The sequence below is a fragment of the Scatophagus argus genome, chromosome 16, assembly GCF_020382885.2.
Source record: "Scatophagus argus isolate fScaArg1 chromosome 16, fScaArg1.pri, whole genome shotgun sequence".
NCBI classification, from domain to species: Eukaryota; Metazoa; Chordata; class Actinopteri; family Scatophagidae; genus Scatophagus; species Scatophagus argus.
Window position 1 is genome coordinate 14,370,895 of NC_058508.1, and position 12,408 is coordinate 14,383,302.

At 40.2% G+C, this 12,408-nt stretch overlaps 1 protein-coding gene across 11 annotated transcripts in view; it reads right to left on the reverse strand.

Moving 5' to 3' along the window:
• Positions 1 to 533: 533 nt before the first annotated feature.
• The window catches only part of LOC124073788 (immunoglobulin lambda-1 light chain-like), a 37,129-nt gene continuing 25,254 nt past the window's right edge, over positions 534 to 12,408 (reverse strand). Inside the window, exons 1-5 of one of the 11 annotated variants that reach the window (XM_046416287.1) lie at positions 11,822 to 12,041; positions 7,453 to 7,750; positions 3,098 to 3,122; positions 1,828 to 1,861; positions 534 to 1,048 (exon numbers count right to left, since the gene is read on the reverse strand). In XM_046416287.1, the coding sequence (XP_046272243.1) occupies positions 720 to 1,048; positions 1,828 to 1,861; positions 3,098 to 3,122; positions 7,453 to 7,750; positions 11,822 to 11,861 (726 nt within the window). In that variant the 5' untranslated portion in view covers positions 11,862 to 12,041 and the 3' untranslated portion in view covers positions 534 to 719. Of the gene's footprint in view, positions 1,049 to 1,827; positions 1,862 to 3,097; positions 3,123 to 5,353; positions 5,680 to 5,771; positions 5,826 to 7,427; positions 7,751 to 7,842; positions 7,883 to 9,802; positions 10,132 to 10,216; positions 10,287 to 11,406; positions 11,730 to 11,821; positions 12,042 to 12,408 lie in introns of those variants that run through there. The other 10 variants (XM_046416283.1, XM_046416282.1, XM_046416284.1 and 7 more) reach the window with 10 other exon arrangements.

Consider the following 12,408-nt stretch of genomic DNA (forward strand, 5'->3'; position numbering starts at 1 on the left):
CTTTATTTCAATTTCAGAATAATAAAATCTTACTACTCATTTTATTTTTATATGTGGACAGTCTGAGCAGAGTATAAGTTTCCTCTCTGCACATGAGACAGACATTATATCTCAGCAAATGTTAGCTACTGCTTGACCTCCTCATTTACATGGAGCTTTAAATAAGGAGAGGAGGCCTGCAGGTGCATCCTGGGAAGGAAGAGAGGGAGGAGAAGAGAGGTGATGCTTCACTGACGGAGCATGAAAACTCAGTTTCATTTGCTCATTTTGTCTGATTTGTATCTTAACTGCTGACCAAATCCACACAAAGTCAACTTCAACAAAACTTGTTCTCTGTTGCATGTTGATCTCAAAGTTCAGTTAAAATAATAATCTTAAATGTTCAAATAAGAAGGGACACCAGACTTTTCCTGTGTGTTTTGGATTTATTCTAATTGTCCATGAGATGAACATCAGATGAAAAATAAAATGTTGCTGCAAGGAAAAGACATCATTTTAAATGACAGAAGACATGAATACAAACAATGTTTTAGCAGAATGTTTTTTATTGAATGAGTCTTGAAAAAGGCAGCAGTTGCAAAGCTGATACAACACCTCCACCTAACTGTCACTACATTTATTACAAGCATGCAGACACATCTTTTCTAACATGGAAACCTTGTGATGAGCAAACAGCACAAACAGTAAAGAAGCACATCTGAAATGGTCATTCTGCTCCTCTACTGTTCTGCAGTGGGACAGTCTGACTTGTTGATGGTTTTCTCTGAAGTTTTGGAGCCCAAAGACACTTTACATGTGTAAACCTTATCCATGTTCCAGTCTGACGCCTGGATGTCCAGATAGCTGCTGATTTGGAAAGTGTGGTCTGCTTTCTGAACAGGCGTGCTGGTAGAGATCCCACTGCTCACTGGACTCCCAGCAGCCAACCAGCTCACATCTGCAAAAGGCACAGACTGACTGGACAGACAGACCAGAGTGGCTTTGTTGGACTGGAGCTCAGCTGTGGACGGAGGCAAGACCGTCAGGACAGGAGCAGGGAGGCTGGAGCCTGAAAATACATCAAGGACATTCATCACATAAGTAGAAATCAAAGCACTGACACAAAACATGACAGTTCATTTATAAACTGTGTTGACAATATGACAAACACGCTGAGGAAAAGGAGCATTTTAAATCAGAGAAAACATTTAGAATCAAAATCTAAAATATCAGCAGCATCTTTGTATTTCAGACTTACACATATTTTGATTATTTTAGTCTCAAATTGGAAAAACGTATCATTTCGTTCAATATCTCCGTTTTTGAAAATCAATTCATGAAATCATTTTAATTTAGTTTAGTCTCTGTGACAAAGTCTGGTGACAGCAGTCACTTTGCTTTTGTGGAGTCTTTCTGACCACCGAAGATCAAAATAATGTTTCATGTGAAACAGACACAAAGATTTTTCTAAGCACAATAATTAGTTCTGACATCACAATGTAAAATATTCTCTACAGATCATTTAATACGGGGTTTTGAAATGTTAACACCTTTCATAAAGTGTGAAAATAAACCAACACAGTCATGTAAATTCTGCCCAACAGTTCAAAAATTCACAATCAATTAAGAAACTTTTGAATGTCGGGAGAAAAATCCAGCAATCAGATCTTTCTGTTTCCGTCAAAGACAGTCTGGTATGAAAACATGTAAGAAAGTCAATCTGTTGTTGAGGGAACAACATGTTAAATACTTAAAACACTTAGCAACATATGAATCGAGTATTTTCTCTGAATGTGAATGAGAAACAGAAAATCTGTCCTGTTTTGTGATGAGTTCAAAAGTACTTACTTGTCACAATCAGCTTGGTGCCTTGTCCGAATACCACAGTGATTCAGTTTGTACACATGGCTGTACAAAAACCTCCTGACTCTCACTAATGAGGGGAGTGGAACTGAAACATCCTGTTGAGACCAACTTTCACTGTCAACGTCTCATTCACTTCATCAGTCTGCTTCTATTCACAAACTGTGCTGGACTTGAGGACTGATTGTGAACCTTCTGTTGCTTCCTTTTCTTTTCATGGTGCACATGTTAAAAGTCCACATATCATCAGTGAGTTCAGTCTAATGTTAATGATGAAAATGTTCTCCTTCACAACAGCAGCATTCAGACAATGCAGATTAACTTGCATGGCTGTCAGTGACTGCAGGGATGTTATAAGAATCATTTTATGTTGAACTTGCTGCAGCCAAAAGTCACCTTCAAACAATTAAATTTGATCAAACTAATTGATATGATGGTTAATATATATTTAACCACATAGTGTCTGATGCTCAAGTGGTCTCCTCCGTAGATTTAATTCCATAACTCTGTTGACTCTATGTTATGTTGACATTGTTGGAGGTGCCACAGACCTCACTGACCATAATTAAACACAGAAAGTATCATAAAGTCTGGTTATCAAGAAATATTTCATATATGGACAAAACATTAACAACTTTATGTTCATTTTGTTGGCCAACATTCACTAATTACAAGTCTGTTTGTGTTATGCCACATGGTGATTTTTGTGATGTTTGTGGTCAGTTAAACACCTGCAAGGTCAAACCCCCTGTTAGACCTCAGATGAACCAACGGTGTTAAAAGTCCAATATCGTAAACTTATTGGGACTTTGATATTTTCGAAATGCAGTGCTGCATATAAAGTGCAGACAGCACCAATCACACACACAGAGCTGTTCAAAATCCATTTAATCCAAATTTATGCAGATCACGTAAAATTTGTGATTCTGTGGATTTACTCAGTAAAGATTAAAATCATGAGTTGACATGTTTTTGCACTGATATTTGTTTAAATGTGTTTAATATTCTCAAATCGAAGTCCACTTATGAGTGCAGATATTTAACGAAACACTTGTCTTAAAGGTGATGGATGACCCTCTATCTTTGTTTATAACTCATATGTGTTTATTCAGTGTGTTGAGTCCACATTAAAATCTAAATTCGGTAGTTATATAAGTTGTTCATGGCTTCAGACCCAGTCAAAATGTGTCACAGACACAAAAAGCAGAAGTAGTTTGTGAGGAGGTTTTTGTCACAGTGTAAATCACTGTGATACGCTCTCCTTAGCAGAGTTGTCCCATGTAGCACAGTAATAAACAGCAGAGTCTCCTGCTTCTGCCTGCTTTATGATGAACTGGTAATCTATGTTTGATGAGGCTTTAGAGTTGAATCGGTCTGAGGAGAATCCTGATCCATAGTTATCGGGAGAACTGTGGCCATGGTAAAATCTCAGGACATACTGAGGAGCTTCACCAGGAACCTGTTTATACCAACTGACATAGTAGCTTTCATCTCTTTGAATGTTGCAGTTGAGAACAACCTCTTGTCCTGGAGAAACTGTGTGGACAGCAGGCGTCTGAGTCAGCACTTTGGCTGCATCAACATCTGTCAACATACACAGAAAAATCCATGAGTGAAAGGCTTCAGTGTGAAAATATGGGCTGTGAAAGGAATGAGAAGAAGATCTTACATGTTAGAGCAGCGATGAGAGAGCAGAGGGTCCCCAGCATGTTGTCAGTGTGTGCTGTAAACGTCCCTTACTGTCCAGCTGAGAGGTGAGCAGGGTTGGAGTGTGAGGACAAGAGAGACTGAAGCTTATGAAGACACTGAGAAGGAGGACAAGAGGAGGAGGAGGAGGAGCTTCAACACTCAACACCCTTTTCATTCACAGTTCAATGAAAAGATTTCTTTCGTTTCACAGAATATCTGGAGGTCATTTCAAAAAACTTTTATTGTTGTATTGTTGATTTTTGTTTTGATTTTTCCTTTGCAACAACGTGGATGCCTGCAGACGAAGCACCAGAAAGACCAGATGCCATATATATTTAAAGTGAAATATTCACAAGCTATTATGTTGCTGTCATTTGCCTCCTCAGGTTGTATATGAGTATGCAATAAATGACATTACATTTTTATCAAGTAATATTGATGAAACAACACGTTTGTTTTTTGCTATTACCTTACCACTTATTGATTCTTTTATTTATGTCTAATGTAACGTTCCTGTCAGGCCAACTTGGTGGGGGTCTTGGTTTGCTTTGTGGCTCCTTCTCTGTTTAGTTTTCTTGAGGGAAAACTTCATAAAAGGGCTTGAAAAGCAAAGGGAAACACATTGTGTCTCTGAACCGGTGTCCATGGCTGAGGTACCCTTGAGCAAGGTACCTAACCCCCACTGCTCCCCGGGCGCTGCACGCGGTCGCCCACTGCCCCGGGTTTGTTGTGTGTGTGTACGTCACTTGGGTGGGTTAAATGCAGAGCACGAATTTCGTTGGAGTGAGTTCCCTCCAATGACAAAATATGTCACGTTCTTCTTCTTCTTTTCTAATATGTTGGGTGACCATAGAACTTCATTATTTTTCCATTTTTGAACTATTAACAACATCTATGACTTATTTTCTTATCAACTGTGAGCACTTTGACTGACTTGTTACACTAAAACTGCTTGACTGATACTGATTGACTTGTTCACTGGGAGTCATCAGTACTTTTATCAGAATCAGAAGTCCTTTATTTATCTCTTAGGGGAAATTCTTTTTTGCACACGCTTTGCACTTGCAGTTTTCCTGACCAAGAAAGATAGTTAAAAGATATAAAAATAGGTTCAACAACAAGATAAGTATAAATCTAAAAATTACACGTATTTACATGTGTAACATCCATCCATCCATCCATTTTCTATACCGCTTATCCGTCAGGGTCACGGGGGAGCTGGAGCCTATCCCAGCTGACTACGGGCGAGAGGCGGGGTTCACCCTGGACTGGTCGCCAGTCAGTCGCAGGGCCAACGTATTTACATGTGTAACATATTTATATACATTTCATATATAAAAGTATGTGTGTCCGTCACAGTCCAGAGTTTAACAGTTTGGTGGCGATAGGCAGGAATGATTTCCTGTGTCGCTCTGTGGTGCATCGCGGTCTCTTGCTGAACGAGCTCCTGTAGCTGATCAGCACATTGTGGAGAGGGGGAGAGGGAAAGTCCAGTATAGTCCTTTTTTTGGACAACATCCTCTTCTCAGACACCACTGTCAGAGAGTCCAGGTCCTCGTCCACAACATGGCTGACCTTCCTAATGATGTGTTTGATGATGTTTGATTTCAGGTGAGTAGATTTGGAATTTCTATTATTCATGTCTATTTAATAATCTTGATATTTTGATGATTCAACATTAATGACCTCTTTGCAAAATTTGCTGAATAGAATAAAGATCTTTGCTTGTAGCAACTTCCCTTCACCCAACGTTTGCTGCAGTTTGAAAAAGCAGAAGTGCTCAGTGAGGAGGTTTTTGTCACAGTGGAAATCATTGTGATACGTACTGCTTAGCAGAGCTGTCCCATGTTTTACAGTAATAGACTGCTGAGTCTCCCTCCTCCACATTGTTGATGATCAAACGATAATCAGATTGTGACTGATGAGTTGATGTGAACTTGGGAGAAGAGAAACCAGAGCCATAGCTGGGAGAGCTCCAGCCGTGATAAAAACTCAGAACATACTGAGGAACCCCTCCTGGAATCTGTTTGTACCAGCGAGCTTCACTGTTTGTAACAGTCCCCAGGTTACAGTCCATGGTGGCTGTCTCTCCTGTCCTCAGTGACACAACAGGAGGCTTCTGTGTCAGCACCGTCACACCACTCACACCTGGAAACAAGAAGAAGACATGGAGTGAAGAGAAACACACAGACTGATGAATCCAACATGAGCTCAAAGCTGCAGTAAGTCAGCCTCCTTACATGTTAGAGCAGTGATGAGAGAGCAGAGGGTCCCCAGCATGTTGTCAGTGTGTGCTGTAAACGTCCCTTACTGTCCAGCTGAGAGGTGAGCAGGGTTGGAGTGTGAGGACAAGAGAGACTGAAGCTTATGAAGACACTGAGGAGGAGGAGGAGGAGGAGGAGGAGGAGCTTCTACACTCAACTCAAAAGTGCTTTCTTTCAATATATCAATTACAAGATTTATGTGGTGGTTCCACAGAATGTCTTGAAGGCATTTATAAAAGAAGCATGTATGCATGTTTTCTTGTGTGTCATAAAAATTTTTTGATTATTTTTTTATTATTTTACATCCAACTTATTATATTATATAATATATATGTGATTATATTTTTCTTATGACAACCACTGTATTTTAAATACCCTATTTTCCGGAGTGTAAGCCGCTACTTTTTTCCCATGCCTTCAACTCTGCGGCCTAAACAACGATGCGACTAATCTATAGATTTTTACAGGCTGACGGCCCGTTTCGGAGGTAATAAAAGCAGATGGCCCGAACTTGAAAATGTATGTCATGTTACAATGTGGACACCTGCGGCTTATAGTCAAGTGCAGCCTATATATGTACAAATATTATTATTTTTTTTAATTTGGTGGGTTCAGTTTATACTCAGATGCGTTCTATAGTCCAGAAAATACGGTAATCAGTTTTAATCAGTTCCCACAGTCACATTATGTGTTCCTTAAAAAATGTTCATTTGATTTTTAGTCCTGTGAGAAGCAGGAGGGATGATGCTGTGGCATCAATTGTTGCTGTTAAATCCCTCACATGTTATGAGATATCACTCAAAGATTTTTCACAGGAGGAACTTAACACATCCTTCCAAAAGGTCTCTCCTCTTGGGGTGACGTCTCTGACTGTCCAGCTGAGAGGTGAGCAGGAGAGACTGAAGCTTATAAAGAAAGAGAGGAGGAGGAGGAGGAGGAGGAGCTTCAACACTCAACACTCTTTTCATTCATTAATATATTCAATTTTGTATGTATCTTTTATTTGGTCATGTTGAATGATGAGTCTAAGAATAGATTGTTTGTGCAATATTTCGAATTTGCATCAGTTAGCAATAAGTTGTCACAACAACTCATTTGTGCTGATGTTCTTATCTTAAACATCTTTAACTCCAGGGATTGGATCAATTAATCTCCTTTTCAACATGCTTAGTGTTGTGCTAAGTTGCTAAGTTATTATTTGTTAGAGCTGTCACTCTCCCAGTCTCTGTGCAAATTTTAAAAATGTGTTTAATATTCTAAATTCAAAGTCCACAAACTGATCAGTGCCGATCTTTACCACAAACACTTGTATCCAATGTAAGTAACGACCCTCCATCGTTGTTTATCACTTATCTGTGTTGTTCGATTTGTCATCAAGTCCAAAAGAAAAACAGCAAAACAAGGAGAAGTAAAGAACAAACATAATTATTTTTTCATTTTTGATCGTGATATATATTGGAAGAACACTTACATGAAATTTGTTTTTGAAGATTTAAGATGTTGGTTTACTGTACTGTTTTTTAAAGTCTCATGTAGGGTAGTTATGGAGATCATTAGCTGATGTGTCAGAGACTCAAAAAGCAGAAGTAGTTTGTGAGGAGGTTTTTGTCACAGTGGAAATCACTGTGATACCCACTCATCAACAGAGCTGTCATATGTTTGACAGTAATAGACTGCTGAGTCTCCCTCCTCCACATTGTTGATGATCAAACGATAATCAGATTTTGACTGATGAGTAGATGTGAACTTGGGAGAAGAGAAACCAGAGCCATAGTCGGGAGAGCTCCAGCCGTGATGAAAACTCAGAACATACTGAGGAACTCCTCCTGGAATCTGTTTGTACCAGCGAGCAGTATTATCTACAGTCCCCAGGTTACAGTCCATGGTGGCTGTCTCTCCTGTCCTCAGTGTCACAACAGGAGGCTTCTGTGTCAGCACCGTCACACCACTCACACCTGGAAACAAGAAGAAGACATGGAGTGAAGAGAAACACACAGACTGATGAATCCAACATGAGCTCAAAGCTGCAGTAAGTCAGCCTCCTTACATGTTAGAGCAGTGATGAGAGAGCAGAGGGTCCCCAGCATGTTGTCAGTGTGTGCTGTAAACGTCCCTTACTGTCCAGCTGAGAGGTGAGCAGGGTTGGAGTGTGAGGACAAGAGAGACTGAAGCTTATGAAGACACTGAGGAGGAGGACAAGAGGAGGAGGAGGAGGAGGAGGAGGAGCTTCCACAATAAGTGCTGTTAACCTCATAATCAACTACATTATGTGGTTTCAATTTAAAGCAGTTTTAGTGAAGCTTTGACAAAATGTTTAACAAGGAAGATCTTTTCCTTTTTACTTTTGAATTTCTGGCTATCTTCTGGCTCCAGTCTACTCTGTCTCCTCCACTTTCACAAGCTCTTACAATCCCTTTCCTTCACAGTCCTGTCATCACCTCATCTTGCCTTCCTCAAGCCAATCAGTCCTCAGATGTTGGTTTTTAAATGTCATTGTGTTTCCATCATTCAGTCTTTCAGAGCTACGACTGCACAATCCTCCACCTCTCCATCACCACGTTATCCCTCAGGATGGTCCAAGTCATCCATCTGGAAGGTTTCATCCTCCATGTGTTGGCTTTGCTGCACCACCATCATCTTCTCGACTCCAGGTGAGTCCACTTATGTCCTGTCTTCATGGGTTTTATGTCTGATGATGATGTAACCTGTTGATGGGGTCTGATCAACAAAGTCCATCTCTGTGGTTCACCTCAGCAAACACATTTATACTCCTCCAACTGACCTCAATGAGCTCCTGTTGGTCATAAAAGATTTGGGTTGTTTTGTTGTGTTTGAAAGTCTGTTGATGCGTTTTGTTATTGTTGTTGTTTTGTTTGTTATTTTTACCTGTGAATGTTATCTTCTCCAGTGGTGATATGAGATTCACTTTCCCTTTACTTTGTCTGTCAGGGTCTGTCAGTACTCTCTTCACACTGTGTATCCTGTTGTTCTCTTCTGTTTGTCCCTGTTGGTCGTCCCTTTCTGTGTTTGTGTGTGTGTATGTGTGTCTGGAGTTGGGCGTGGTGACCTTCTCTCTTGCTGCCTCTTCACCTGCCACTCACTCACTGCAATCAACTCCACCCCAAGACTGCTGCATCGACAGACTGGCCCTTTCCCTCCGTCTCTGCCACATTTGTCCACCATGTACTCTCAAGCCAAGTGGTCTGTTTGCTTTTGTGATTTCTTACCTGTTGAGAACATTCAGTCATTTTTCCCTCTTTTGTCCCAGCTCATCCTCATGTCTTCCCTGGATCTCCCTGGCTTCCCCACGTCTCCGTACCCCCTGGATAATCTGTGGTCACCACCCATCATTTTGGAGACTCCCCCGTCCACATTATGCTCACCTGCCACACCAACACCTGAATTATTGTTTGCATTCTTCTGTTATCTTTGGAAACTTCCTGCTTTTATTTTCTCTCTCTCTATATATATATCTTTAATTATTAAACTTTGTAACTTTATTTCCCTGTGAGAGTGTGTTGTTTTTGTTATTGTAAATCTAAAATTAGTTCAGATTGAAATTGTAACACCTTTCTTATAAGGCTTTATAACACAAACCTGAAAACCATGATCAGTATATTTATCTAGTGATTATATGATTAAGAGGGCGTATTGTTTTCCTTCACCTGCGTTCATCTCAGTATTTCATTCCCAAAATATTCACCTCAACATTATTATGATTGAAGACAATTCAGGAACCTGTGCTTTAGTGATTTTATATCAGCTTCATCTGTTAGCTATTTATTTCGAGGAATGTCCCTTCAAAAAAAATAAATGAATGAACATTATTTTCACATCTAAAAAAAAGGGTTGCTTGTTTGAAAAAAACATATCAATACTATTAAACATAAAGAAATTACAAACAGCTTTGGTTTATTTCTTCAGACCCAGTCAAAATGTGTCACAGACTCAAAAAGCAGAAGTAGTTTGTGAGGAGGTTTTTGTCACAGTGTAAATCACTGTGATACGTACTGCTGAGCAGAGCTGTCCCATGTGTCACAGTAATAAACAGCAGAGTCTCCTGCTTCTGCCTGCTTTATGATGAACTGGTAATCTATGTTTGATGAGGCTTTAGAGTTGAATCGGTCTGAGGAGAATCCTGATCCATAGTTATCGGGTGAACTGTGGCTGTGGTAAAATCTCAGGACATACTGAGGAGCTTCACCAGGAACCTGTTTATACCAAAACACATATTTATTGTCATCCCTCTGAATGTTGCAGTTGAGAACAACCTCTTGTCCTGGAGAAACTGTGTGGACAGCAGGCGTCTGGGTCAGCACTTTGGCTGCATCAACATCTGTCAACATACACAGAAAAATCCATGAGTGAAAGGCTTCAGTGTGAAAATATGGGCTGTGAAAGGAATGAGAAGAAGATCTTACATGTTAGAGCAGCGATGAGAGAGCAGAGGGTCCCCAGCATGTTGTCAGTGTGTGCTGTAAACGTCCCTTACTGTCCAGCTGAGAGGTGAGCAGGGTTGGAGTGTGAGGACAAGAGAGACTGAAGCTTATGAAGACACTGAGGAGGAGGACAAGAGGAGGAGGAGGAGTTACATAAAGTAAATTGTGTTGTGATTTCACTCCGTGTCATCGTTGCAGATTTGTAAGCAGAATTAACGCCTCTCAAAGACACTGAGGAGAAGAGGAGGAACAGGAGCAGGAGGAGGAGCTACAACACTGTTTTCATTCAGGAAAAAGGACTGAATCATGAGGACAACATGGTGCCAGTGTTTCCATCATGTTTGTTGCACTGTGGTGGATGTGATGTTTATCCCTCCTTTGTCATCATCTTTTTCAAACATCATTATTTGAAAATCTTCATAAATTGTCTGGCCAAAGTGGTATTTTTATTTGACCATTTGTTGTTGTTGTTTACTGTTTTTGTTGTATTTCTCCAGGTTCATGCCACTGATTTTTCCTTGTTGTTTCTGGAATCCCGCTGATGTCCTTTTCATCAACATTATTAACTTCAGGAGATGTTTCAGTGAAGTCCCTGTTATACATGTTCTGTTAGTATGGAAGAAGAAATCAGCACCAGCAGGATGCAGAGACTCTGTGGTCACAGTATCACATGTGATAACTGTTTTCCCACAAGCTGGGACAAGTTGGGACGGGAGCTCCCCAAGAGGAAGCTGACAAAAATGATGATGAAAAAAAAACAAACAAACAAACAATGAGCTCCAAACTCTGCTGTGAGGACACAAAACAGAAGCAACACAGAAGGACTGTAAAGGAATGGAAGAATTTGTTAAGAGAATCAAAAAGCAGAAATCCTAATGAAATGAAATTGGGTATCATATCATGAACGTTAAGTTAATTTACTGTTGTGTTGCTTATTCTTTATTACTGTTTGAATTATATAAGAATGCAAGAAAACTACAAATAAATAAATCGATTAATGTGTCAATGAATCCAATTGGAAATATAGAAAGTATGAAAAAAATATTGTACACACTTTGACTTTACACTGAGTCTGTTTGATGGCTCAACTTTGACCAGACAAGCTTCAGAGACTCAAAAAGCAGAAGTGCTCAGTGAGGAGGTTTTTGTCACAGTGGAAATCACTGTGATACCCACTCATTGACAGAGCTGTCCCATGTTTGACAGTAATAGACTGCTGAGTCTCCCTCCTCCACATTGTTGATGATCAAACGATAATCAGATTGTGACTGATGAGTAGATTTGAACTTGGGAGAAGAGAAACCAGAGCCATAGGTGGGAGAACTCATGGTGTGATAAAAATACAAAACAAACTGAGGAACTCCTCCTGGAATCTGTTTGTACCAAAAAGCAGTATTAACTACAGTCCCCAGGTTACAGTCCATGGTGGCTGTCTCTCCTGTCCTCAGTGCCACAACAGGAGGCTTCTGTGTCAGCACCGTCACACCACTCACACCTGGAAACAAGAAGAAGACATGGAGTGAAGAGAAACACACAGACTGATGAATCCAACATGAGCTCAAAGCTGCAGTAAGTCAGCCTCCTTACATGTTAGAGCAGTGATGAGAGAGCAGAGGGTCCCCAGCATGTTGTCAGTGTGTGCTGAGAATGGCCTTGTAACTTGGAAAGTGAGCTCACTGCTGACAGATTAGAGGCTTTGGAGGATGAGGAGAGGAGGTGCTGGACGAGCAATTTAATACAACACTGAAACTGAGAGAGACTGACAGGAGGAGGAGCTTTGGACAGAAAATACTTTCAGTCTGTACATGACACTCCTGACCACAGTGATAGTGTTTAGAGACATGACTAACTTGTAGGTCTCATGTCTCCTGAGTGGACAAGTAATCCACCTGCCTTTATTACAGTAGTTTAGGGATTTTGAAATTGATGATATGAGACAATCAGCCTTTTTCCTGTGTCCAGTGGTCAATTAATGGGGTTAATGAGTTCAAGACGTGTCAGATAAATATGCACTTTATTTCAGTTTCAGAATAATAAAATCTTACTCTTCATTTTATTTTTATATGTGGACAGTCTGAGCAGAAGTTTCCTCTCTGCACATGAGACAGACATTATATCTCAGCAAATGTTAGCTACTGCTTGACCTCCTCATTTACATGGAGCTTTAAATAAGG